At 56.9% G+C, this 27,871-nt stretch overlaps 3 protein-coding genes across 3 annotated transcripts; 2 read left to right on the top strand and 1 right to left on the bottom strand.

Annotated features, from left to right (window-relative positions):
• The first annotated feature begins 76 nt into the window (after positions 1–76).
• On the top strand, positions 77–5,965 carry Rcn3 (reticulocalbin 3). The gene is made up of 7 exons (XM_090322477.1): positions 77–170; positions 628–879; positions 2,482–2,684; positions 2,992–3,164; positions 3,707–3,767; positions 4,072–4,271; positions 5,810–5,965. The coding sequence occupies exons 2-7, from the start codon at positions 638–640 to the stop codon at positions 5,915–5,917; spliced, it is 987 nt and encodes a 328-aa protein (XP_090178603.1). The 5' UTR covers positions 77–170; positions 628–637; the 3' UTR covers positions 5,918–5,965.
• A 6,371-nt stretch (positions 5,966–12,336) lies between these two features.
• Nosip (nitric oxide synthase interacting protein) lies at positions 12,337–20,646 on the bottom strand. The gene is made up of 9 exons (XM_090322445.1): positions 20,546–20,646; positions 16,222–16,344; positions 14,481–14,586; positions 14,063–14,144; positions 13,487–13,646; positions 13,289–13,410; positions 13,000–13,187; positions 12,809–12,917; positions 12,337–12,438 (listed from the first exon to the last, which is right to left on the bottom strand). Exons 2-9 carry the CDS (start codon positions 16,289–16,291, stop codon positions 12,367–12,369), a joined length of 909 nt encoding a protein of 302 aa, XP_090178571.1. The 5' UTR covers positions 16,292–16,344; positions 20,546–20,646; the 3' UTR covers positions 12,337–12,366.
• On the top strand, positions 20,631–27,222 carry Prrg2 (proline rich and Gla domain 2). Its single transcript, XM_090322481.1, has 8 exons — positions 20,631–20,762; positions 21,281–21,344; positions 21,953–22,050; positions 22,445–22,632; positions 22,793–22,832; positions 25,210–25,366; positions 26,726–26,854; positions 27,113–27,222. The coding sequence occupies exons 3-8, from the start codon at positions 21,966–21,968 to the stop codon at positions 27,129–27,131; spliced, it is 618 nt and encodes a 205-aa protein (XP_090178607.1). The 5' UTR covers positions 20,631–20,762; positions 21,281–21,344; positions 21,953–21,965; the 3' UTR covers positions 27,132–27,222.
• Positions 27,223–27,871: the final 649 nt, after the last annotated feature.

Raw genomic sequence — 27,871 nt, 5'->3', positions numbered from 1 at the left:
TGGCCACGCCCACAGAGACATCCGGTGTGCTTATTGGCTACGGGGCGGGGCCTATGAGCTGCCCGGGGCGGGGCCTGGCTGGAAAGTGGCCAAGTTTCGCCTTTGGAAGAGCATCCAGCGGAGCCGAGTGGGAGCCGAGCGTGGCGAGGGAATCCGGGGCGGAGAACGGGGTAAGAGCGTGGACGTGGGGGCGCCGGCCGGGGAGGGCGGCTCCAGGCCGAGAGCCTGGCCGGGAAGTCGCCTCATCTCTCGCAGGCCACTGCCATGCCCTGCCCTTTTGAGTGGGATGTCCGCCACGTCTCCTCCTAGTCCCCCCACCCCGCCCCACTGCGGCCCTGAGACAGCCCCCCCATCCAGGAAAGTGGGCCCCGCAGTTGGTTTTACCTCCTGGCACTGCGTCCTCCCTTCCTCCATGGCCCGCTCCAAACTTTGAAGCCCCACACTTTTTGCCCTCAATTCCTTTTTGCCTCTCTCTCTCTCTCTCTCTCTCTCTCTCTCTCTCTCTCTCTCTCTCTCTCTCTCTCTCTCTCTCTCTCTCTCTCTCTCTCTCTCGTAGGTTCCCCCTCCCTTCGGTTCTATTTCTAGCCTCTTCCCTGCGACCCCTGACCCCTGGCTTTTACTCCCCAGGGACAGACAGATGATGTGGGGCTCATCATTCCTGCTGCTTCTGTTGTTGCTGAGGCGCGCGGCCCAGGGGAAGCCTTCGCCCGACGCTGGTCCCCACGGCCAGGCGAGGGTGCACCAGGAGGCCCCCCTGAGCGAGGCCCCCCATGACGACGCCCACGGGAACTTCCAGTACGACCACGAGGCTTTCCTGGGACGGGAAGTGGCCAAGGAATTCGACCAGCTCAGCCCAGAGGAAAGCCAGGCCCGGCTAGGGTAGGAGAGCCAAAGTTGGGGGTGCATGTTCAGAGAGGGGATTTGGGGGACAGATGAGGGCTTTAGGAGGGACAGGTCAAGGCTAGGAAAGGGAGTGAGTATGGGCTAAACAGAACATTGCTTCTTTGTGCAAATTCAAGTGCAAAGTTCCACTTCTCCTGGGGAAGAAGACAAGTTAAAACTGGGATCTCAAGATATGTTGGTTTGCAATACTGGGATTTGAACTCAGGGCATTGTTTCAGGCAGGCAGATGCTCTACCATTTGAACCATGCCCCCAGTCCTCTTTTATTTTTTTTACCAGTCCTAGGGACTGAACTCAGGACCTAGGCAGTGTCCTTGGGCTGTCTCAAGGATAGAATTCTACTACTTGAGCCACAGCCCCACTTCTGGTCATTTCTGTGTATGTGGTACCAAGGGATCACACCTGAGTCTTCCTGTATGCTAGGCAAGCACTCTACCACTAGGCCAAACTCCTGGCCCCTTTATTTTTTAGATAGGGTCTAATGACTTGTTATTTGCCTGGGGCCAGCCTCCCACCACAATCCTATTTCTGCCTCCCTATTAGCTGGGATTACAGGCTTGTGTCACCATATGCACCCCAAATATGACATTTTAGGGCAGCAACATGTTTCAGATTCTACTTCCAAGCTGCTCTTGGTTCCCTTGTACCAGAAAGCTCCCCTCCTCAGTTGGCTGCTGTATCAAATAGGTCACAGCAGTTCTCCTTGGCAGGAACTGATGACCATAATCTCAGATCTTATTTTCCTTATCTGTCTCAGCCAAGGGGACCTAGCAAAGACAGCCTTGTGTGATGAGGGTGGCTGCTGGGGTAGAACCAGGGAGGTCTTGATGGTTGGGGATGAGGGATGATGCCAGCAGAGACAGTGCCACGAGGTCTCTGTTAGGGGTTGGTTGGCAATCAGGACCATGCAGGGGAGAGGGGAGAGGCTCCTGGGCCATGGAAGAGTGCAAGATGCGTCCTAGAAGGACTGGACATGAGACAGGGAGGTGGACAGGCAAGGAGGGAGCTGAGGTGAGTGGGTGATTTGGTTCTAGAACAGCCAGATGCTGGAGTGTGGCGGTTGAGAGGGCTGATAAGACAAGGAGTGGAGCTTCAGAGTCAGTTAGGGGTTCAGAGCCCTCCTGCTTGGGGCCCTGTGTGAGCTGGGTTTCCTCTTTTCGATCTCAGCCCTAGGAGGTTTGAACAAGGTATAGGCCTCGGGGGCGTGGTCACGGCGTGGTCGTGGTCGTGGGGGCGTGGTCTTGGTGGGCAAGGCTCCTGGCTGTGCTATGGCCTTTGTCCAACTACTCTTGGGCGGGACCAGATATTTCTGGGGAGGAGTATAGGCCGAGGGGCGTGGCCACGGATGGGCGTGGCCTGCAGATTGACAAGTGTCCCTTAGTCCACTTGCAAGTCTGTCCTGTCTAGAGGGTGTGTCTGTGTTCGCAGGCGGGGCCTGTCGTGGACGGGGCCTGCCGTGGGCGGAGCCTGCTGCGGGCGGGGCCTGTCGTGGGCGGAGCCTGCCATGGACAGGGCGTGTCGCGGGCGGGGCCTGCCATGGGCGGGGCCAGGACTGACAGGTGCCCCGCCCGGCTGGCAGGCGGATCGTGGACCGCATGGACCGTGCTGGGGACGGGGACGGCTGGGTGTCGCTGGCTGAGCTCCGCGCGTGGATCGCGCACACGCAGCAGCGGCACATCCGGGACTCGGTGAGCGCGGCCTGGGACACGTACGACACCGACCGCGACGGGCGCGTGGGTTGGGAGGAGCTGCGCAACGCCACCTATGGCCACTACGCGCCCGGTACGCCGCGGGGACCCAGCCTGCTCCCCGGTCCTGGGGACCCCAGAGCCCTGCCTTGCACACCCCTGCTCTCCCACACCACCCGCTTCTGACGCTCTGTGTCCCCCTGGCCTGCCTCTGACCTCATCCTCCTTGCCTGCCCAGCCTCTTCCCCCGCCCCTGCCCTCGAGCTGGCCCTGGGTTTCGGAGCTGGACGCTGACGCCGGCCGGCCCTGGGGATCAGGGGCTCCGGGCGTGCAGGCCCGGCGAGCCCTTACCCCGCGAGGCAGTCGGGACTCCCGGCTCACCCACGCCCCCCCTTCCCCAGGGGAAGAATTCCACGACGTGGAGGACGCGGAGACCTATAAGAAGATGCTGGCTCGGGATGAGCGGCGTTTCCGAGTGGCCGACCAGGACGGGGACTCCCTGGCCACCCGCGAGGAGCTGACGGCCTTCCTGCACCCGGAGGAGTTCCCGCACATGCGGGACATCGTGATCGCGGTGCGCGGACGCGCGGGGCCTCCAGCCCTGGGCCCCCTGCTTTTCAGCCTGTGCTATGGCCACCTCTTTTCCAGCGCCTTCCGTGGGGGCCCAGGTCACCAACTCACATGCGGGCGGGTCCCGTGTCCCGCGTCCCACCCCCCACCCGGCCCTGCCCTGCCTCCCCTGCCGAATCTTGTCGGGTGTATGGGACGCTGCTGCCCCAGAAGAGCCTCAGACCACCCTGATCCTGGCTGAACCCCAAGAAAGCCCCCAGCCCCCCATGCTGACACAACTCCGGCCGCACCTCTGGGTTAAGCTGCTCCGTTCTGCAGCGGAGGGATTGTTCTTTCTCACCGTCTGCAGCCCCAGCACGAGCCCCGAGCCACCTCTCGCGTCCTTATTTTGTGTTTGGAGCTCTGGGCCTGGGCGCTGCCCCTGAGCTCTTCAGCTCCAGGCCACCGCCCTGCCCCTTGCTGCTCCCACCTGTCCCGCGTGGCCTGTGTCTGCCCCGCACCCGGACCCCAGGCCTGGACTGACCCCAGCTCCGTCCCTCTCCCCAGGAGACGCTGGAGGACCTGGACAAAGACAAAGACGGCTACGTGCAAGTGGAGGAGTACATCGGTGAGTGGGCGGCCCACGGGGGAAGGCAGGCCGGGGCCGGGCCCAGGGGGACGGGAAGGCAGGCCGGGGCCGGGCCCAGGGGGATGGGAAGGCAGGCCAGCGGGTCTCGGGGCCCAGGGGGACGGGGAAGGCAGGCCAGCGGGTCTCGGGGTCCAGGGGACGGGGAAGGCAGGCCAGCGGGTCTCGGGGTCCAGGGGGACGGGGAAGGCAGGCCAGCGGGTCTCGGGGCCCAGGGGACCGGGAAGGCAGGCCAGCGGGTCTCGGGGTCCATGGCGCCGGGCCCCACGCCCCCCTCTCGCCCCAGCGGACCTGTACTCTGCGGAGCCCGGCGAGGCGGAGCCGGCCTGGGTGGAGACCGAGCGCCAGCAGTTCCGAGACTTCCGGGACCTCAACAAGGACGGGCGGCTGGACGGCGGCGAGGTGGGCCACTGGGTGCTGCCGCCCTCGCAGGACCAGCCGCTCGTGGAGGCCAACCACCTGCTGCACGAGAGCGACGTGGACAAGGTGCCGCCGGGGAGGGCACGGGGGACCCGGGACCCACACCCACGGGGAACCCACATCCACGGGAGACCCACATCCACGGGGGACCCGGGGACCGCAACCACGGGGACCCGGGACCCACACCCACGGGGGAACCCACACCCACGGGGGACAAGGGGACCCACACCCAAGGGGACACGGGACCCACACCCACGGGGGAACCCACATCCACGGGAGACCCACATCCACGGGGGACACGAGGACCCTCACTCACGGGGACCCGGGACCCACACCCACGGGGGACAAGGGGACCCTCACCCACGGGAACACGGGACCCACACCCACGGGGACACCCACATCCACGGGGGACATGGGGACCCACACCCACGGGGACACAGGACCCACACCCACGGGGAACCCACATCCACGGGAGACCCACATCCACGGGGGACACGGGGACCGCAACCACGGGGACACGGGACCCACACCCACGGGGACACGGGGACCCACACCCACGGGGGAACCCACACCCACTGGGACACGGGAACCGCACCCACGGGGACACGAGGACCACACCCACGGGGGACACGGGGACCCACACCCACGGAGACACGGGAACCGCACCCACGGGGAAACCCACACCCACTGGGACACGGGAACCGCACCCACGGGGACACGAGGACCACACCCACGGGGGACACGGGGACCCACACCCACGGGGGAACCCACACCCACGGAGACACGGGAACCGCACCCACGGGGAAACCCACACCCACTGGGACACGGGAACCGCACCCACGGGGACACGAGGACCACACCCACGGGGGACACGGGAACCACACCCACGGGGGACACGGGAACCACACCCACGGGGGAACCCACATCCACGGGAGACCCACATCCACGGGGGACAAGAGGACCCTCACTCACGGGGACCCGGGACCCACACCCACGGGGGAACCCACATCCACGGGAGACCCACACCCACGGGGGACAAGGGGACCCACACCCAAGGGGACACGGGACCCACATCCACGGGGGACCCGGGGACTGCAACCACGGGGACCCGGGACCCACACCCACGGGGGAACCCACACCCACGGGGGACAAGGGGACCCTCACCCACGGGAACACGGGACCCACACCCACGGGGGAACCCACACCCACGGGGGAACCCACATCCACGGGAGACCCACATCCACGGGGGACACGAGGACCCTCACTCACGGGGGACACGGGAACCACACCCACGGGGGACACGGGACCCACACCCACGGGGAACACGAGGACCACACCCACGGGACACGGGACCCACACCCACGGGGAAACCCACACCCACCGGGAACACGGGGACCCACATCCACAGGGGAACCCACACCCACGGGACACGGGAACCACACCCACGGGGGACACGAGGACCACACCCATGGGGGACACAGGGACCCACACCCACGGGGACACGGGACCCACACCCCCGGGGGGACACAGGGCCCGCACCCGCGGAGGGGTCAGGAGGTGGCGGCGGCCCAGGCAGCCTCGCCCTGTCCCCTCCCCGCGCCCAGGACGGCCGCCTGAGCAAGGCTGAGATCCTGGGGAACTGGAACATGTTCGTGGGAAGCCAGGCCACCAACTACGGCGAGGACCTGACGCGACACCACGACGAGCTCTGAGCCCTCCAGCCCGCGCCGTCGCCTCGTGGCCCAGCGGCCTGCGCTGCCCCTGCCGCTGTCTCTGCCCCTGCCCCTGCCCCTGCCACTGTCCCCTGCCCCTGCCCCTGCCTCTGCCCCTGCCACTGTCCCCTGCCCCTGCCTCTGTCTCTGCCCCTGCCCCTGCCCCTGCCCCTGCCACTGTCCCCTGCCCCTGCCTCTGTCTCTGCTCCTGCCCCTGCCCCTGCCCCTGCCACTGTCCCCTGCCCCTGCCCCTGCCCCTGCCCCTGCCCCTGCCCCTGCCCCTGCCTCTGCCCCTGCCCCTGCCTCTGCCTCTGCCACTGTCCCCTGCCCCTGCCTCTGCCCCTGCCCCTGCCCCTGCCCCTGCCTCTGCCTCTGCCCCTGCCTCTGCCTCTGCCCCTGCCCCTGCCCCTCACCGCCAGGCTCTCAGGGACCCCCACCGCCGCCCCCCTGGGGAACCCTGGCTCTCCCAGCCCCACCCAGGCCTCTGGGGGCCCAGTTCCCACAGCCCAGCCCTGAGGACCCTCACCCCAACTTCCAAGAGCCCCTCCACTGCCACCATGGCCCCACATCTGAGTGTCAACTACACACTGAGAACCTCCCCCTCCCCGTCCCCCCCCCCCCCCCGCCCCTCTTAGCCAGGGAGGGGGGTAATAAATCCCAGAGCTGGGCCCCAGTCCTTGTTGGTCTCTCTGAGGGGTGCTGGGGCGAGCCGTGTGTGACTGCGAGAGGAGCATGCTGGGAGTTGCAGCACTAGCGGGGTTCTGGGCATTGGTGGGGTTCTGGAGTTGGAAAATAAAGCTAGCAGCCTGGAGTGCAGGTGGGTGTTGGGGGCTCAGTGCAGAAGAGAAAAGGATAGGCCTGCAGGAAATACAGCCAGAAGGCAAGGTGGAGCCATGGTGTTCAGATAATTAAGCTGCCAGGAAAGGCTCAGAGGTTAGCAGCAGGGAGGCAGGGAGGAGAGCATTCCCTGGCCTTCCCTGCAGTCCACCAGCAAGTGCCAAGGCCCTGGGGCAGGGAGGTGTGGCTGGAACCACACCTCTCCAGGCGAGAGGGAGCCGAGGAGCTAAAGGCAGGGATCAGAACCTGGACCCAAAGAGAGGTGACCCTGCAGAGAACCGAGGCAGGATTTAGTCTGAGTGAGGAGGGTAGAGAGAGCAGGGCAGGGTTATGAGCAGGCTTGTGGAGATCAGAACCCGAGACTCCTGTGGAATCCAGGCAGGGACAAAATGTAAAAGAACACCAGACGCAAGGAAATGTTCATCCTGGAGCACGCAGGCCGCCTCAGAACCGTAGTTAAATTCACCTTTGGACTTGAGCAGGGCTTAGCCCTGCCCCAGCAATTCCATTCCTGGTATAGCCCCAACAGGAAAGGTAGGGTCACCAACCCAAGCCTGGAGGTGCGCCTGTAACCCCAGTCCTGGGCGGCGAGGCAGGAGAAGCCTAGGCGTGACGGTAGCCCGGCTTCCTCCAGAAGGTCATCAGGACATCAAGGTCATCAGGACATCAGCTTTCTCCCCATCCCCAGACTAGGAGAATGCACGGTGTTCCTCAGCAGGGAAGGCAGGGGAGGGGTCAGAATGAACTCGCTGGCCCCAGCTACACGGCAGTCTCAGAGTCTCACCTGGGTGGGAGCGAGGTTGAGCCTCAAACCTGGATGCAGAGTAGTTTACAAGACAGAAAACAAAACCCATGGGCCGGGAGTGTGGCCTAGTGGTAGAGTGCTTGCCTAGCATGCATGAAGACCTGGGTTCGATTCCTCAGTACCACATACATTGAAAAAGCCGGAAGTGGTGTGGCTTGAGAAAATCCAAGGACAGTGCTCAGGTCCAGGACTGGGGGAAAAAGCAAACAAAAAACACCTGAAGCCAAAAAGTTCAGGGGGGTTGTGGGGGTGTGGCCACAAATGGTGGAACGCTTGCCTAATTTGTAGCCCTGAGCCTAAACCCAGTGGTTCACAGCTGTAGTCCTAGCTACTCAGGAGGTTGAGATTGGAGGATCCCGATTTGAAGCCAGCCTGGGCATGAGATGATTCATCAAGGGGTAGAGCTTTCTTGCCCAGACTGTCTGTCCTTGAATCATGATCATCAAATCTCAGCTTTCTAGACATGAGCCACTGGTGCCTGGCTTCCTGAAGTTTCTATCTCGAGGAAAGCAATGGAATTGGCCCTGGCTTAGAGGAACCACAGCTGTCATGCGGAAAGGGTTATCTCGCTGCTTCATTGCTGTCTAATTCCCACTGGGTCCCTCAGGCTAATGTCAAATTCACAATCCCTTGCTTGTGTGAGCCCAGTGCTGGGTTTACAGGCACGTACCATCATGCCAGGTTCTACTCCTTCATTCTTCATAAGGAATACATTTCTGGCCAGGAATCTGGCCTAATGGTAGAGTGCTTGCCTAACTTGTATGAAGACTTGGGCTCAATTCCTCGGTACCACATGCACAGAAAAAGCTGGAAGTGGTGCTGAGGCTCAAGTGGTAGAGCTCAAGCCTTTAGAGAACCCAAGGACAGTGCTCAGGCCCTGAGCTCAAGCCCAGGTCTGGCCAAAAAAACAAAAAAATTAAAAACCACAATATATTTCTCCCAATTTCTTGAGGACAATTACAAGGGCTATTGTCAAACTTCTTTTTCTAGCTCTGACAGGGTCATTTGAGGACTCAGCTGAATTGCTCAGCTGTTGCTGTCCTTTTTTGGATTGGGAGGTCTTTGGTGGTTTGCTCTAGGCTAAAAGCTGCACAAAGGAGAAACTCACTTCGTGCTTTCCCTTTCTGAATGTTAAGTGCCCTCCAGTTCCTGCCTGATTCTCTTCCCTTTCCAGTGGCTTTCTGTAATTGTCTTTCTACTTTCTTCATCTTTGTGACTTAGGCGAGTGCTGGAATTTGAATTCTTCTGTATGGGAATGCAGGCTTCTAATTTTGAGTGTCGTCTGCCCTCTGGTGGCCACAGGTGGCCACAGCGGGTCAGTGCGCTGGGAAGGAGGATACATGTTTCAAAATACTGCATCAAAATAGCAACAAGTTAGCCCAGAGAGCATGCCAGTGTGCCAAGGCCCTGTGTTCAATCCCCAGCACCACAAAATAAAATAATTGTGGGGTTTTTTTGGCCAGTGCTGGAGCTTGAACTCAGGGCCTTGGACACTTTGCTCAAGGCTATGGCCCTTCTGCTTCAACCACAGCACCACTTCCTGGCTTTTTCCATGTATGTGGTACCAAGGAATTAAACCCAGGGTTTCGTTCATGCCAAGACTCTACCACTAGGCCAAACTCCTGGCGTTTTTGTTTTTTTTTTTTGCCATGGAGCTTGAAGTTGACGAGAGCTCTCGCTGAGCTCTTCAGCAAAAGGCTACCACCCTACCCCTGGGCCTGGCGTTGTCCGAGAACGCTTCAGCTCAATACTACTGCCCTACCCTTGAGCCAAGCCCCACTTCTCATTTTCTGGAGGTTAATTGGAGATAAGAGTCTCAGGTTCTTTTGTGTCCCGGCTGGCTTTGAACCTTGATCCTCCCATATCAGCCTCCTGAGTAGCCAGCATTGCAGGTGTGAAGCCAGGGCTACTTGATTCCTGGATGTTTTTGTTTGTTGGTGGGTTTGTTTTGTTGGTCTAGTGGCTTGAACTCTGGGCCTGGGGGCTGTCCTCTCTAAGCTCTTCAGCTCAAGGTTACCAATCTACTACTGGAGCCACAACCCTATGTCTGGTTTTGTGGAGGCTAATTGGAGATAAGATCTTTAGTGCCCAGGCTGGCTTTGAACCTCTATCCTCAGATCCCAGCTACAGAGTAGCTAGGATTACAGGCCTGAGTCACCATGCCAGGCCTAATTTTTAGCAACGAGTTACTTTTTTTTTCTCCATGTATTTTTTTATTGTAATTAATAGAAGGGTTACATTACATTCTCCAGATGGAAGGTGCATTACTTCACATACATTGATACCCTTTCTCATGTCTTGGTCCCCATTTCCCTCCCCTCCACCCCCACCCCCAAGTTACTTTGTATATAATAGCTTATGCTGAAAGCTGAACACCAGTGCCTCCATGCTTCTCTGAGCTTTTTGTTCAATGTTGGCACTGTATCACTTGAGCCACACATCCACTTCCAGTCTTTTGGTAGGTAACTTGTTTCCTGCTCTGGCTGGCTTCCAGACATGAGCCACCAGAGCCAGGCTGTTTGGGGCATTTAATTTTAATTTGCCTTCTCACAGGCAATGTTTCTTCTCAAGGAAAATTTAGACAGAAGGAAATAAACACCTACAAATTGTTTCTTCTCTTCCTTTCCTTTGGACAACCCTCTGGTGAGGGTTTCTTTTTAATAGAAACTACAGCTGCTAGCACGTGTGTACGTGTGTGTGTGTGTGTGTGTGTGTGTGTGTGTGCGTGCGTGCGCTTTCCTTGGGGTTTGGATCTCTATAAGCTGGGGAGCTGTTGGCTCACATCTGTGGGGAGGCTGAGCCCTGAGGATCTTGGTAGTCTAGGCAGAAAAGTCTTTGAGATACCCAAATTCTGGACCTAAGGCATGGTGCAAGTAGCAGAATTCTGATGTGGAGCCAGGGTCTTGAGCTTACTAGGAGATGCTCTACCTCTCTAGCCATGCCACTGGGTCCTGATTTGTTTTGGCTGGTCTGGGGGCTTGAACTCAGGGCTTGGGCTCTGTCCCTGAGCCTATGCGCAAGGCTCGCGCTCTACCACTTAAGGCACAGCACCACTTCCAGCTTTGTCTGAGTAGTTTCCCTGAGTTGAATCTCAGACTTTCCTGCCAGGTTTGGCTTCAAACCCTGACACTCAGATCTCAGCCTCGGGGAGTAGCCAGGATCGTAAGGCTGAAGGTACCAGGGTCCAGCTCTGTTCTGATTCTTTTTTTTTTTTTGCCGCCCTTGGGGCTTGAACTCTTGGCCTGGGCACTGTCCTTTTTCTGTGTCTGTGGTACTGAAGATCTTGCACACTTGGCAGGCATTCTACCACGAGGCCCCACCCCTGGTCCTACTGTCCTTTCATGAAGGAGGCAGCTGTTGGGGCGAGCGCGCTGGCGGGGTGGTTCCTTTTCCTTTGCTGTGTGGTGGGTGGTGCCCAATTCACCCATGTTCCTGGCGTAGCCATCATCTCCAGCGTGGGGTTGCTACGAAGCCCCCGCCACCATGGCAGGCCTGTTTTGTGGATTTCCCCTAGGAAGGTGGAAGGAAGCCGGGGGATCACAGCGGGGAGGATGTCCCCCCACTGAGAGGACGCAGTGATGTCGCCCTGTGAACTCCTTCTGAGCTGTGCTGATCAACTAACATCTGGCTGGGTGTCAACCAGAATGGCCTGGCACTTGAATCCCGGCCTCCGGGTGCTAGATGACACGCGGGCACCATCTCGACAGGCTGGCTGGCAGTTTTATCAGGGGAAGGTACAGTCTATGCTGAATAGGAAGACAGGGGGTCACCGGGGGTCAGAGAGGAACTCAGAGGGCTGGGGTGCTTGGGTGCTGAGGCAGTGGGTGAGAACCTGCTCAGGCCCGGGGGGCTGGGTGGGAGGGCGCTGAGGGTCCTAGAGAAGCTTCTAGAGGAGTCTGTGGGGGAAAACACTCAGCGTGGGGCCCCTCCAGGTACAGGAGGAGGTACTGGCACTCCTTCCAGAATCTTCCTCTGCAGTGAGTGCACTGACTTGCTCTCCATCCCCGTGGTTCCAGTGTCAGCAAAGTCCACGGGGTCCTGAGATGGCGCAGGGCGCTGCGGTCTCCCCACGGAGCCCTCCACAGAAGGGAGAGCACAGGCCCCGCACCGGGGAGGAATGGAGGTCCTTCTAAACTCTTATAAACCTCGACACGCTCACTGCCCTGCACTAACCCTTCCCACTGGCCAGCAGTCCTGGCAGGGAGGGGGTGGGGTGGAGAGATTCCAGTCACCCTCTCCAGCCAGGGCCCGCACGCTCTGAACAACCCAGGACACGCTGTCCTCCAGTTTTTTCTTTTTTTTTTGTCAGTCATGGGGCTTGAACTCTGGGCCTGGGCGCTGTCCCTGAGCTCTTCAGCTCAAGGCTATGGCCCTACACCTTGAGCCACAGCGCCAATTCTGGTTTTCTGGTGGTTTATTGGAGATAAGAGTTTCACGGACTTTTAGTACCCAGGCTGGCTTTGAACCATGATCCTTAGATCTCAGCCTCGTGAGTAGCGAGGGTGACGCCTGGCCCACTTCTGGTGGTTGAGTAGTTCATTGGAGGTTGAGTCTCAGAAGGGACTTTTTGTCCCTGGGATGGCTTCAAACCGTGATTCTCAGATCTCAGTTTCCTTGAGTAGCTAGGGTGACAAGGGTGAGTCACCCACCCTGGGCTTGTCCTCCATTTTTGTTCAGTTCTTGTTGTTGGGTGGGGTGTGGGCAGCTGGGCACTGAGCCTCTGCCCTGGTCCCTGGTCCTCTGCAGCTAAGAAGATACCACTGGACCACAGACACCGCACCTTTTATCAGTTTATTGGGGCCCACGCTTAGGCCTGCATCACTGGCCGGGACATCTCTGCTTGCAGCTTCACCCCGGAGCCTGCGAAGCCTGTGCCGCCCTGCAAAGGTAGAAATGGGTGAGGGGGGCAGAGTGGACCATGGGGGAGGAGGGGTGGGCTGGGCTGGGCTGCAGGGTGAAGCTAGGGCTGGGAGCCAAAGGGCAGCTCCTAGGAAGAAGAGGAGCAACGCCCCAGGGAGAGGGGCGCAGGCCACAGGGAATGGGGATCCCTGGAAGAGGAAGGTGGGGAATACAGTTGGGTGGGATGGGGTGGGGTCTACAGATAAGATGGGCCTGGGGGGGGGAAGGGCCGTGTACTAGAGGATGGGCGGGGCTTACAGAGACGGGGTCATGAGAAGCCAAGAGGGCGTGGCCATGGGAAGATAAGGAGAGGAGAGGGTGGAGCCTAGGCAAGGGGCGGGGCCACCTACCCGCTGCAGAACGATGATGTCCCTCTCGGTGAGGGTGTTCCCGCTCACAGGGTCCACCATGTCCTTCCGGATCAGCTTCTCCACGCACTCGAGGGTGACCACGGCACCCCTGAGGGTGGAGGGCGCGGGTCAGCGGGGTGGAAACCTCCCCTCCCCTCCCCACCCCATCCTCTCCCCGGTCCCGGGCTCACGAGGGCCGCAGCACGGCGCACGGCGTGGCGTTGCTCAGGCTGTCTCGGGTCACGGCGCACACGTAGCGCTCGCTGCGAGTGATGAGCCCCACGCGGTCCACGGAGTCGTCGATGGGGGTGAAGCGCACGGGGGTCAGGTCCGACATGCGCAGCGGCTTCCCGGACATGGGGCAGGTGACCGTGCGCGACTGCGGGCAGAGGAGGGGTCAGGCGGGTGCTGCGGTGGGGGAGTTAGGGGGGAGGCGAGGAGGGGGACGGGCCACGGGAGCCCGGCCACCGTGCCGCTCACCGGCTTCTCCAGCTTTGTGGCCTTGGCCTCAGGCGTCAGCGACGGGATCCAGAAGCTGGGCAGCGCTTTGTCCTTGTCCCTGTCCTTGTCCTTGCTGGGAGGCGCTGTGCTGGGCCCAGGCTCTGGGGGAAGCGAGGAGGATCAGGTGGCCTGGCGCCAGCCTGCGGCCTCCCAGTCCCAGGTCCCGGTCCCTGTCACCTGTGCCGGGTCCAGGGGCGACCTTGGGAGTGAAGGGGTTGAGGGGTCGGCTCACGATGGCGGCCTCCTTCTCCAGGAAGCCCCGGACTTGGTCCTGTGCAGCCGCTCGCTGCAGCTTTTTCTGCTCCTCCCGCCGGGCGCCCCGCTGCTTCTCGTAGGCCTGGGGAGAAGCAGGAAGGCCTGAGCTGGGCACCCCATGGCAGCCCTGGGCACACTGCAGTGGCCTGTGCTAGCCAGGCCTGGTGGTGCTCAGGAGGCAGAGGTGGGGGGACTGTGAGTTTGAGGCCAGTCTGGGTCCCACAGTGCGGTCCTATTTCAATCAAACAGAAGGCGCTGCGGCTGAGGGCCAGCGGTCCTACTCAGGAGGCCGAGATTGCAGGACTGCGGTTCAAAGCCAGCCCAGGTGGAAAGTGCTTGAGACCCTTATCGCCAATGAACCACCAGAAAACTGGCAGGGGAGCGAGACTGAAATGGTAGAGTCTTGAGCAACAAAGCTAAGAAGCAGTACCGGGCCCTGAGTTCAAGTCCCAGCACAAGCACACACACCGGGCCACCGAGCCCATCCCCGCTCCTCACCTTCATCTGCCGGGCAATCTCCTTCTTCTGGTGCAGAATGTACTCCAGGATGGCCTCCCGCTCGTACAGGTACCCATCGGGGCTGCGGGGGAGAAACAGACGGAACTGACCAGAGACCACAGCCAGGAGAGGCCACGCCCCATACCAGCTCCACACGGGGTGGACCAGCCCCGAGCAGGTGCACAGTGCCACCCTGAGGACCCACTGAGCTCGCTGGCTAACTTATTTATTTTTTTCTGATCCTGACACTTGAACTCAGGGCCTGGGCACTGTCCTTGGCTTTCTCAAAGCCAGCACTCTACCACTTCAGCCACTTCTGCCTTCTTCTGAGGAATTGAACCCTGGGCTCTATGCACGCTACGTGAGCACATGCATGTACCCCCTGCCCTTGACCCCTCCACACCCACCCGTGGCTTACGTGACGACAGGATCATGACAGGGCTGCAGAGAGAGGCAACAGCAGTCGAAGTCCTTCACAGCATCCCGGCTCAGTCGAATGTTCTGGGTCCCGTAGCCTGAGGCCGCTGACAACAGAGACAGGCAGTGTTGGAGGGATGGGGAGACAGGAGACATGGCCCCCTCTTCAAATCCGAAAAAGAACTCAGGGGGGGCCGGGAGTTTGGCCTAGTGGTTAAAGTGCTTGCCTAGCATGCATGAAGACCTGGGTTCGATTCCTCGGTACCACATACATAGAAAAAAGCCAGAAGTGGTGCTGAGGCTCAAGTGGTAGAGCTCTAGCCTTGAGAAAGTCCAAGGACAGTGCTCAGGCCCTGAGCTCAAGCCCAGGACTGGCAAAAAAAAACAACTCAGGGGCTAGAGAGGACCAGCGCAGACACAGAAACAGGTCTGGCAGTAAAAGACAGTCCTGAAAGGCGGGCATGGTGGCACAGGTCTGTAATCCCAGCACTTGGGACATGAAGACAGGAGGACTAAGAGGAGAGGGAGGGCTGAGACTTTTGGAGCCAGAGCAGACAAAAGAGTCCGTGAGATTTCTTGTCGGTCGTGGGGCTTGAACTCAGAATGTGGGTGCTGTCCCTGAGCTCTTTTGCTCAAGGTTAGTGCTCTACCACTTTGGACCACACCTCCGCTTCTGGTTTTTGAGTGGTTAATTGGAAGTGAGCATCTCACAGGGACTTTCCTGCCCAGGTTGGCTTTGAACCTTGATCCTTGGATCTCAACCTCCTGAGCAGCTAGGATTACAGACTTCAACTACCAGTCCTAACCCATGAGATTCTTTTTTTTGCCAGTCCTGGGCTTGAACTTAGGGCCTGAGCACTGTCCTTGGGCTTTCCTCAAGGCTAGTATTCTACCCTAAGCCACTGCACCACTTCTGGATTTTTCTATGTATGTGGTACCGAGGAATCGAACCGGGGTCTTCGTGCATGCTAGGCAGGAACTCTTACCACTAGGCCAAACTCCCGGCCCGAGATTCTTATGTCCAATTAAACACCAAAGAGCAGAGAGTGGATCTGTGGTTCAAGTGGTAGAGCACCAGCCTTCAGCAAAAACATGGAGAGTATGACTGAGGCCCAAAGTCCAAATCCCAGCACTGACACCAAAAACTAAAAGTAAAAATTAAGCCGGTTGGGGCTGGGAGTGTAGCCTAGTGGTAGAACGCTCACTAGCATGCACGAAGCCGGGGTTCAGTTCCTTGGTAGCACATACCATGGAACAGAAAAGCCAGAAGTGGCAGAGTACTACTCTTGAGCAAGAAGTATCCGAGGACAGTGCCCAGGTCCTGAGTTCAAGCCCCACAACCGAGAGAAATAAATAAAAACTATGCAGATGTGTTGAGGGTTCTTAATGGAGGGCGCACAGCAGACTCCCCTGTGCCATGCTGTTGCTTTGGCCACATTGTAGCACCTGAACTGAACTCCGCTTCCTCTCCTAGAAAATGGTGGTGATGGGGTGGATGACAGGCGGGGGGGGGGGGGGGGGGGGGGGGGGGGGGGCGGGGGGGGGGGGGATGAGGGAGGAAGGTGCCCAACGGGCGCCCACCACACGGGGGCGCTAGAGCACACGCACTGCCGCTCAAGGGGTGGAAACCATGCGTGCTGGAAGTCAGGCAGGACACAGGGATGCAACATGGAGGCCCAGAGTCAGATGGGGACTCTGGGGGACATTCAGCCTCCCCCCCACCCCACTGCCCCAGTCAGTACCTGTGTCCTTCTTCTTCTCATGGTAGGTGTAGACGGCCCCTGCTGTGCAGTTCTTGCCGTGTCGTGTCATCCTGCAGGAGAGGCGGCTGGTGACCAAGGTCACTGAGGAAGAGCTTCACGGACCTGCACACAAGACAGGATGGCGGCCTTCAACTGCCATCCTCCACCCTCAGCCTCCGGAGCCGCACGCGGCCTGTTGTGACCTGAAATACCACTGCTTGGTGTGCAAACACGGTGTGTGTGTGTGTGGAATGGACCATGTAAACAGGTTTAGCATCCTCTCCTCCCCAGCACAGGCGGCCCTGAGCCGTAGACAGGTCCTGTTCTGCTTTCTTGTCTCACTCACCTTTAAGTTACTATCTCAATCATTTTCAGCTTAGTTGCAAAGGACACAATTCCAGGCACAATGTAAATCTTGTTTTGTTTTTCCAGTCCTGGGGCATGAACCCAGGGCCTGGGCACTGTCCCTGAGATCAAGGCTAGCGCTCTACCACTTGAGCTACAGTGCCACTTCTGGCCTTTTCTGTGCACTGAGGAATTGACCCAGGGCTTCATGCATGCTAGGCAAGCGCTCACCACTAAGCCACATTCCTAGCCCAGCCTCATGTTCTTTTGTTCAACTTTTTCACTCACAGCTAGTGCCACATCTCCACTTCTGGCTTTTTGGTGTTTCCTTGGCATTAAGTCTACAGATTTTTTTTCCTGCCCAGGCTGGTTTTGAACTCTGGTCCTCAGACCTCATCCTCCTGGGTTGCTTGAATTACAGTGATTTTTTTTTTTCTTGAGAAGGGTTCCTGGTCTAGCTTTGAACTCTCTTTCCTCCTATTTTTGTCTCCTAAGTAATGTGCCATCATATACTGCTCATATTGAGCAAAAGAAGCCCAGGAACAGCGCCCAGGCTCTGAGTTCAAATCCCACAACTGACAATAAAGATGTATATACTTCTGAATCCAAATCCTGATTGCAATGATCAACACCTTCATCACCCAAAGTTCTTCAGAAAGTGTGGTGTGGTCGGGCACGGTGGCTCACACTTGACATCCTAGCTACTCCGAGATCTGAGGATCTCGGTTTCTAAGCCAGCCCGGGCACTAAAGTCTGTGAGAGTCTTATCTCCAATTAACCACCAGAAAACCAGAAGTGGCGCTGTGGTTCTAAGGTAGAGCAGTAGCCTTGAGCTGAAGAGCTCAGGGATAACGCCCAGACCCGAGTTCAAGCCCCAAGACCAACAAAAAAAAAGTGTGGTTTGGGATTGGAGGCATGGCTCAGGTGGTAGAACACCAGTCCATGAGTGAAAGCATCAGATACTAAGCTTAAGTAGGACAAAAAAAAGAGAAACAGATCCTGCTCAATGTGTCAGCAAGGTGGCCCTGTGTGTTGGTGAAGAACTGACCTTGATGAAGCCCCCAGGACGGCCCCTGCTCCCTCCCCGGACATTCCCAACCCCCAAGCCTCTGTGGGACTAAGTGTCCAGCACCTGCTGCCTCCCCTCACCCAAGTGCCACCTACTTCCCAGCCCAGGCCCCTGGCTTCCCCCCTTCCCCCCGCCCATGCCCCCCAACTGTCACATGTGAAGGTCGTGTTGACCTCATGGCCAAATTCCCTGCTCTATTCTTAGTTGTCAACTGCCTTGACCCTCTGCGGTATTTGGCAGTGGGAGCCTCTGCTGTCCCAGACTTGAGCTGGCTCCTGTCCTGCCACCGAGAGCGGAGTTTGCACAGATGGGAAATACTGCCTCCATGAGTGGGAGGGCTGTGTGTATGTCCATCTATTTCCCCTGGGGGTGAGACTCAGACTCCTAACAGGGGAAAAAAATGCTTGAAAGCAGAGTGTGGTCGCAGTTGCCACTAATGCATGTGACCTGGGAGGCCAAAGAACATTTGAGGCCTGCTGAGATAGACAGCTGAAGTTCAGGGTGGATGGCTTTTGTTTCTTTTTGGTGCCTGTCCTGGGGCTTGAACTTAGGGTCTGGGTGCTGTCCTTGAGCTTTTTTTTTTTTTGCTCAACCAAGGCTAGACCTCTGCCACTTCAGCTACAATTCCTCTTCTGGTTTTCTGGTAGTTAACAGGAAATAAAGAGTTTCCTGGGCTTTCCTACCTGGGCTAGCTTTGAACTACCATCCTCAGATCTTAGGTAGCTAGGATTACAGGGATGAGCCACCGACACCTTTGCCAGCCTAAATATCTTAGAATTTCAGAATAAAAATAGAGCTAGGCCAGGCACTGGTGGCTTAAACCTGTAATGGAAGCTACTTAAGGCAGAAGCCTTGAGCTGAAGAGCTCAGACACAGAATCCAGGCCCTGAGTTCAAGCCACACAAGACGCACAGACACATGTGTGCACGCGTGCGCGCACACACACATACACACAGAGCTAGAAGTGTTGATCAGAGGTAGAGCACGTGCCTGGTAGACTCAAGCCCTGGGATCCAACAAAAAGAAGATCCAAGCAGGTAAGTACTAACCCATGCTACATTATGGATGGCTCTTGGAACAACAAGCTAAGGGAAAAGCCAACCACATACTATAATGATCCCATTTAAGTGAGATGTATAGAAAATGAAAATCTGAGTCAGGGGCCCAGTGGCTCACACCTGTATTCCTAGCTACTGGCTTCAAAGCCAGCCCAGGCAGAAAAGTCCCTATGAGAGACGGGAGTCCCCGTCCCCGTCCCTGTCCCCCGCTCTTTGTGGGTCATGGGGCTTGAACTCAGCCTGGGTGCCATCCCTGAGCTCTTCAGCTCAAGGTTACTGCCCTACACTTGAGCCAAGCCCCCACTTCCCATTTTCTAGAGGTTAATTGAGATGATCCTGAGATCTGGGCCTCCTGAGTGGCTAGGATGACAGGCTTGAGCCACCGCACCTGGCCCTATAAGATTTTTATCTCCAATAAACCACTCAAAAACCAGAAGTGATTTGGGATGGCAATGTGGCTTAGTGGTAGAGGGCTTGCCTAGCATGCATGAGGTCCTGGGTTCCATTCTCCATACCACATAAATAAAATAAATTTTCTTAGTAAAAAAACAAACAAAAAAGTGGTCCTGTGGCACCAGTGGTATAGTGCTAGCCCCGAGCACAAAGGGGCTCAGGGACAGCACCCAGGCCCTAAGTTCAAGCCCCACACTGGGGGGGAGGGAGAGATAAAGAGAGAGCGGGGGAAGAGAGAAGAAAATCTGCAAACTGAAAGTAGCTGAAGCCAGAAAGTAACTGTGGAATATCTGCTAATACTCCTGGATTTCTAAAACCGATAGCCGTGATGGATACACAACTTTTTTTTCCTCCCAGTCCTGGGGACTGAACTCAGGGCCTGAGTTCTGACCTTGGGCTTTTCTCAAGGCTAGCGCTCTACCATTTAATCCTCAGCACCACTTCAGGCTTTTCTATGTATGTGGTACTGAGGAATCGAACCTGGGTCTTCGTGCATGTTAGGCAAGCACTCAACCACTAGGCCAAACTCCCAGCCTACACAACTTTTTGAATATAATAAAAACCACTGAATTACACCCTCCAAGTGGACAAGGTGTAAATTATACAAATTATATCTCAAAAGGCTAAATTAGCAGTATTGTAGTGAAGCATGGGGTGGTGTCTGTCCATAATCCTAGCGCTCAGGAGCCTGAGTTCCAGGCCAGCCCAGGCTACATGGCGGGATCCTGCGTCGATCACATCATAACACAACAATGCTGCTTCCAGGCCTTAGGTTCACACCAGACGCTAATCACAAGTTCCACAACGGACCACAAGTTCCACCTTGGGGTGGCTCGCGCCTGCAGCCCTAGCTACTCAGGGTAGGCTGAGCTCTGAGGACCCTGGTTCGGAAGTCAGTCAACTTTGGGCAGGAGAGGCCATCAGAATCGAACTTCCACCTAACCACCAGAAAAGCCAATAAATGGAGCTGTGGGTCCGGTGGTAGGAAAAACGAGGGGGCAGCACCCAGGCCCTGAGTTCAAGGCCCAGGACACACACAGACGTGACCCCCCCACCCCACCAGGAAAGCTGAGACCAGGAAAGGAATCCGATCCCCCCCACCCCGCCCCCCTTCCTCAAATCCCACTTCCTCGATCCCGGCTCCAGTCCCCCGCCTCCATCCGAGTCGAGGCCCAGCGCTAACGGAGTCCACCGCCTTAGCAGAGCGTGGAGGGGGGGGGGCGGCCAATTCCGAGGGATGCTGGGAGATGTAGTTCCCTTGATGAGCTCCCCTGTCGCCTCCGGAGAGCTCTACAAACGATCGACAGGGATTCGGGAAGCTGAAACTTTGTCCGGTTTCCCTCAGGACCCCGTGGGAAGGGAACTCAGCAACTTTGTCTGCCCGACGTCCGCCGCTCACCTCACACAGGACCGCTCGTTCCGTGGCCGCTCCGTCCACTGCGCGCCGACACCGGAAGAAGTGCTTGTTTACCCGTTCCGCTCCGCCCACTTCCGGTCGGCCGTAGAGAACGGAAGTGAGGCTGCCCCTAGCTGTGTCGGTGCGCCGCCTGAGCTGGTCTCTCGTCTCTTCTTCTCTTCCTCCCTCCGGAAACGGCACTGCCAACTCGAAGGTTCCGGTTAGTGAAACTGGCGCCAATATGGGGAACCCTCAGTATATATATATATGTCAGGCATTTTCCAGCGCAGACGATTTCCTGAGTTTGATGGCTAGGCTTGGAGTTTTCTCTCCCTGGTAGAGGTTTAGAACTGATCATTCCCTCCCCACCCCCAGAGACTGGGACGTCTGCTTCTCAAATCCATTAGCAATTTTTCATGGTGCATTTCAGTTAAGAAGTGAAGACTGATCCTGTTTTTACAAATAGATGAAGAGGGCATTCCGAAGTCAAAACCGTTCAAACCACCCTCAGGAAAGGCGGGTTCTACCATCCCCGCTGTTCTATGGGGCTCTCTCCCTGAGGCCCTTTCATCCGAGAAGGTCTCTTTAAATACTTAGTCCCTTACCTGAGTCCCGCCCAGGACAGGTAGTTTTTCCTGCCCCGCCCCTCTGCCAGAAGCCGGGATCTGGTCTGGTTACCCAGAGGGAAGCCCCCCATCTTCTCCTTACCCCCTCCCCTCTCCCTTACCCCCCTCACAGCTGGCCACAGCTGGCCAAGGAGGTCTACATTGAAGAGGAAGGGCAGTCTCACAGGTTTGGGCAGGTAAGTGCATGCTCCCCGAGGCACAGTTTGACTTGAGGACCCTGGTGTCCTGACGTCCCACGCTAGATGTTCTTCCCAGACTAGATGTTTTGGATTTCCAGATCTAGAAGTCCAGGACCCCTGCCTCCCCATACTCAGACCCAGAAATCTAGGGCCTCGCCTCTCATAATCTTTGAACTCTGAGGGCGGACATAACAATGGGAAGAGAGGCAGAGGTGGAAGTTGCCAGGAAGGAAAGAGTCTAGGATCACAAGTGTGATCCTTCCAAAGAAAGGACCCTACTGTGCCAAAAATCTCTGTGTGGGGTCCTGCAGATCGAGTGGTAGAAACAGGAGAGCCTCTCTTACGTTCATCTTAGGTGACATTTCCAAGTGTGAATTATGGGCAAACTGTTTTACCACTCAGGGCTTTTTATACCTCATCTATAAAATGGGAATAACAGGTGTGTGGTAAAAATGACAATGAGTTCATAATGATTGACAGGCTATCGTCTATGTAAGTGTCTGCTGTTATTTTCAATTATAATCACAGAGCTCAGGCAGGGAAGCCTTACCTCCATACCCTAGGAACAGAGGCGCCTGTAATCTGTACAGTACCACAAATTCCAGGTGTCCACAAATTATGAGGGGACACCCTTCTCTACTACTTCTCTATTTGGGATTGACCTCGTGCCTAGATAACTCACCTGTCGCAGAGCAAGAACACGGTGAGTGTCTGGGTGTTCCCTGACCCAAAGACTTGGCCCCTCGTCTTCTCTTCCTCCTGGGAACCCAGACCTCAGGGTCTAGATCTCAGCCTTCCTCCACCCTCAGATCCAGGGTTCCAGATCTCAGCCTTCCCCCTCTGATATCCCCCCACCCTCTCCTCTCAGACCCATGAGGCTAAATACTGTCATCATCCTTCAGACTCAAGGGACCAGATTCCAGTCTCCTTAGACTCTTGGGGGTCCAGCCCTCCTCCCTCAGTCCCAGGGGTCCAGGCCCCAACCTCCTCCCTCAAGAGTCAGGGGTCCAGAGACCAGCCTCCTCCCCTAGGACCCCAGAATACCCCCTGCCCTTAAGGCCTCAGAGCCCCTCTTTTTCTGACTCTTGTGTCTATAGGCCCAGAAGTGTTTCTGGGTTCTCCAGAAGCCCAGAGCTTCTTAGGCAGCCACAGGCTGATTCGCATTCGGCGAGCCAATCACTGGGACCTGGAGCTGTTCACCCCAGGGAACCTGGAGCGGGAATGCATGGAGGAGCAGTGTTCCTGGGAGGAGGCCAGGGAGTGTTTTGAGGACAACGTCTTGACTGTAAGGGCCCTTCAACCTTGGATCCAGCTGTTTTCCAAGCTCTGGGTGGGGCATCCTAGCCCTTTCCTCCCTTTTGTGGGGGGAGGGGGTCTTCTTAGAAACCAGGGTGGGTTGGTTTTGGGAGGGTGCAAATCTCCCTCTCTCCTTCATCTCCTTCCAGGAGCACTTTTGGGAAACCTACGCCTATAATGGCAAAGGAGGTAAGGCTGAAACGCTCTCACCATGCCACCAAAGCACCCCAGGCCACGTGAGGCTCAATCTGCCCCCCCAGTCTCATGCGTCCTTGACACTATAGCCTCTCAGAAATCCACCAGACTGGAATGACATTCAAGGGAGGCCCCAAGTCCCCAGGAAGGGGGGAAGCGGCTGGTGGAGGGAAGGGAAACCCACTTGAGCTTTTCTTTGCAATCCAGAGCCTCAGCCACATCCAAGCATCTTGGTTGCTAGGGGGCTCTCCCCTTAGCAACAGGACCAGAGCAGGAAGCCTGGCCATCTTTACCTGTCCAGTTTGCCTATTCCCAGCCCCTCCTCTTGAGTTGGGAGGCCCCATCTTGGCTGCAGCCTTGTTGCTAAGGGGGGCTGCTCCTTAGCAACAGGGCCTGACCAGGCCAGAAAGAGGAAGCCAGAAGCAGTACCTGGCTGGCTTCCCCTCCCCCATAGCCCTATCCCAGATGCTGAGAGGCCTGGTTGCTAAGGAGGGCTGCTCCCTAGCAACCATACCTAACTGGATGACCTAAGGCCTCCTACCAGACGGAGGGCCCCCCCAGCCCCGCATGGCCTGGTTGCTAGGGGTGGAGGCACCTTAGTAACAGGCTCTAGATCTGACCTGGTATCTTCAAATTGGAATCTTCTTCACTGCAGATCTATAGAAACCGCATAAAGTGATATGATTTCTCTTCTCAGTGCACCTTTCTCTCAGGAGCTAAAAAGATGGGAGCTTGCTGTGTGCAGGTGGCTCATGACTTATAATCCTAGCTACTCAGGAGGCTGAGATCTGACGATCACAGTTTAAAGACGGTCTGGACAGGAAAAAAAAAAAAGGAGACTTTTTTTTTTTTGCCAGTCCTGGGCTTGAGCTCAGGGCCTGAGCCCTGCCCTTGGGTTTTCTCAAGGCTAGAGCTCTACCACTTGAGTCATAGCACCACTTCTGGCTTTTTTCTGTGTATGTGATACTGAGGAATCCAACCCAGGTCTTCATGCATGCTAGACAAGTACTCTACCACTACGGCCAAACTTCCACCCCCCTGAGACTCTTATCTCCAGTTAACCCCCAAAAAGCTAGAAGTAGAGCTGTGGTTCACGTGGTAGGGTGCCAGTTTTGAGAGAAAAGGCTAAGAGTAGCACCAGGCCCTAAGTACAAACTCCTTACCAGCACACACAGTCACACACATGCACACCTAATTATTGGGAGAGGGCCCCTACATTTCTCCATTGTTATGTGAATTTTTCCTAGGCTGTGGGGAAGGCCTTAGAAACTGTCTGGTGGATTGTCATTTTCCCCTGGATGCCTGGATGCCTGGCTGATGGCTAGGATAGGAGCTACACTTTGGAGCTACAACCTCACACGCTCAGGGCAGCCTACCATCCTCCTTAATCTTTAGTTTGAGACACACAATGATTCTTTTTTTTTTTTTTCCAGTCGTGGGGTTTGAACTCAGGGCCTTGGCACTGTCTTTGGACATTTTTTTGCTCAAGACTAGCTCTCTGCCACTTGAGCCACAGCACTACCTCCAGCTTTTTCTATGTATGTACCAAGGAATTGAACCCAGGGCTTTGTGCATGTGAGGTGAGCACTCTACCACTAGGCTATGCTCCTGGCCCTCATAGTTATATATTTATTTATTTATTTTTTGGTCATGGGGCTTGAACTCTGGGCCTGGGCATTGGCTCTGAGCTCTTTAGCCCAAGGCTACCGCTCTGCCCCTCGAGCCTCAGTCCCACTTCCCATTTTTTCTAAAGGCTAATTTGAGATAAGAGCCGCAAGGTCTCAAATACCCTAGCTGGCTTTGAATGGTGAGCCTCAGATCTCAGCCTCCTGAGTAGCTAGGATTACAGGCGTGAGCCACTGTGCCAGGCTCTTTGTTTTTATTAAGTATAAGTATATCCGAAACAGTATGTGGGATATACTTGGACTAATTTTTTTTTTTTCCTTTGTGGGATTGAACTCAGGATCTGGATGTTGTCTCTAACACTTTACCACTTTGAGCCACAGGGCCACTTCTGGTGTTCTGGTGGTTCATTGCACAGAACAAGAGGCTCACGGACTTTTCTTGCCTGAGCTGGCTTGGTACGAGTATCTTCAGATCTCAGCCTCCTGAGAAGCTAGGATTACAGGCGTGAGCGGCCAGCACCTGGCACTAAAAATGATTTGCTGTGTAGCTAAACGCTAAATTGTTATTTGCTGAATCTGCCAGTGTTTTGAGTAAGAAGTCTCTTGAAGCTAATCCCCACTTGGCCCTCCATTAGGCCACCAGGGCCTACAGGAGGGAGGTGAATTCCTTGAGGCCACTAGAATAGGAAGTGATATCCTTTGCAGTGACAGCCCAGAAGCCATTGGCTCCCCCACTCCATCTACAGGTCGCAGAGCAGTGGATGTAGCAGGCCTGGTGGTGGGGCTGTCTGTGGGCATCCTGCTCATTGTGTTGGCCGGGCTAGGAGCCTTTTGGTATCTGCATCATCCACAACGAAGACGAGGCCCGGGGCCAAGCCAGCAGTCCAGTGTCAGCCCTCAAGAGTAAGGAGGACTTGGGGAGGTAGAGGTGGAAGGAGGGATGAGAGATCTGGGGGAGGGTTTGGTGGTCCTTTCCTTTAACCGCAGCTCAGTAGGGGAAGGGCAGAGAATGATGAAATCAAGATCAGCCTGGACAAAGTATCTAGATGCTGTCTCAAAAACAAGATAAACCGAGGGTGAGTGACCACAGCCTGTAATCTTAGCTACTCTGGAAGCTGAGATCTGAGGATCAAGCCTGTCACTGCTGACAAGTGACAAGTTCTATCAAACTTTTTTTTTTTTTTGCCAGTCTTGAGGCTTGAACCCAGGACCTGAGCACTGTCTGTGAGCTTCTTTTGCTCAAGACTAGCATGGCACTTCCAGCCTTTTCTGTTTATGTGGTAATGAAAAATCGAATCAAGGGTTTTGTGCATGCTAGGCCAGCACTCTTATCACCAAGCCATACTCCTAGCCCCTCTATTTAACTCTTTACATTTTTTGTCAGTCCTGGGGCTTGAACTCAGGGCCTGGGCATTGTCCTTGGACACTTTTTGTTCACTCTGCCATTTGAGCTACAGAGTCACTTCCGGCTCTTTCTTTTTCTTTCTTTTTGTGGGTCATGGGGCTTTGAAGTCAGCCTAGGTGCTGTCCCTGAGCTCTTTAGCTCAAGGCTACTGCCCTACCCTTGAGCCAAGCCCCAGTTCCCATTTTCTAGAGGTTAATTGGAGATAAGTCTGGGGTCTTTTTGTGCCCTGGCTGGCTTTGAACCTTGACCCTCAGATCTCAGCCTCTTGAGTAGCTAGGATTACAGGCTCAAGCCACCTCTCCTGGCCTGGCTTTTTCTGTGTATGTGGTTCGAGGAAACTAACCCAGGGCTTCATGCATTCTAGGCGAGCATGGTACAACTAGGCCACACTCTTGTTCTCTATCAAACCCATCTCCAATTAACCAACAAATCCTGAAGTGGTAGAGCACTAGCCTTGAATCCTGGACAGTGACTAGGCCCTGAGTTCAAGTCCCAGGACTTGAACAAAAGGGAATACAAAATCTGGGAAACTTGAAACCACATGTTTTTGTATCCCTCTGTGTAGAGGTCTTTCTCACTGCAGGACTTTTTCTCTATTACTGGGCCTGCTGCGTGTGTGTGTGTGTGTGTGTATGTGTGTATGTCTAATTGAAAGCCTGCCTCTGTGGTTGTTGATTTCCGTCTGTCATTTCCAGCCCTTTCTGCCAGGAGGGCTAGGCTGAAGGTGACCCTCCCTTCCTCCAGTCCACCTCCCTTCCACCTCCGTACCCCTGAGACCCATGGTCACAGCTGCTCTCCCCACCTCCCCTCGGTCCTGGAGGTCCCCTTTGCTAACTGTCTCTTCTTTGGGCCCCCAGGATCTTGCTCATCAGCCCTCTGAGTCCTCCGACGCCCCAGACTCCACCTCCACCCCCTGGCCTCCCCACCTACGAGCAGGCGCTGGCGGCCACGGGGGTTCACGATGCGCCTCCGCCCCCTTACTCCAGGTGGGAGGCCGGGCTTGTGCGGAGGGGCGGGCGCTGCGGGCGGAGGGGCTGGGTCTGCGTCGGGGGCGTGGTCGGATGGTGGGCGGGGCCGGTGCGGGCGAACGGAGGCGTGGAGGGTGGGGCTTGTGCTCAGGGGCTCGGGGATTGGCTGGATCGCCCAGGGCGGGTCGCGGTGGTCCCCGTAGAGAGGTGTGTGAGGCAGTGTGGTGTCGGGGCACCGTGGGTCTCTGACTCTCTGCTGTATCCTTACCCTTGCAGCCTCCGAAGACCCCAGTAAAGAGCTGCCTCGGAGTCCCGGCTCCCCAAACTGATTCACACTGGATTCCAGAAGGCCCCCCCAATTTAAAGAAAAAAAAAAGACCCCTAAAGCTGAGCTTTCCTCTGGGGCGGGTGTGGGGGAGGCGTAGGGGTCGCGGGGCCCGAGGCCTCCCCAGGCCCACGTGTTTCCGCCGCCTAGCGATACAGGCACATCCCCAGCCAACGTGTTTCGGGGGGAACGGGCATCCCGCCCCTCGCGCGCCCCGGGTTCGCGGGGGTCCCCAGCCCCGGTTCTCCCTCCCACCCCCCTCCCCGCCTCGGGACTAGCCATGTGTCCCAGCAGACTGCGATCCCAGGCGGGCCGGGCTCGGCGGGTGACCAGAAGCGCCTGGATCACGGCCCCTGTGGGGCGGCGGGGCCACGCACACGCGGGGCGCCCCGCAGCCAGGCGAGGGTGGGGGCGTGTGTAAGCGTGTGCTGCACTGTGTGTGTGTGTGTGTGTGTGTAACACCCGTGTGGCATCGGGGGGGGGACGCGGAATTGAACTAATCCCTTTGGAGAGGGAAACCCCAAAAAAAAAAAAGCACTGGAACAATGCAAACATTAAATTAAAAATAAAAAAGCAACGAACGTAGGGATCCGCGTTCCTCGGGTGCTTCCGAGCCCGGCACAGCCGCGCGACCGAGGCGCCCTGCACCCCCAGGCTCTCCTCTCTCTCTTCAGTCCCCGTCTCTCTCTCTCTCTCTCTTTTTTTTTTTT

The sequence above is a fragment of the Megascapheus bottae genome, chromosome 31, assembly GCF_031878675.1.
Source record: "Megascapheus bottae isolate mThoBot1 chromosome 31, mThoBot2.hap1, whole genome shotgun sequence".
In the NCBI taxonomy this organism is placed as follows: domain Eukaryota; kingdom Metazoa; phylum Chordata; class Mammalia; order Rodentia; family Geomyidae; genus Megascapheus; species Megascapheus bottae.
The sequence above is the reverse complement of the archived record's forward strand: the minus strand, read 5'-3'. Positions and strand labels throughout refer to the sequence as shown.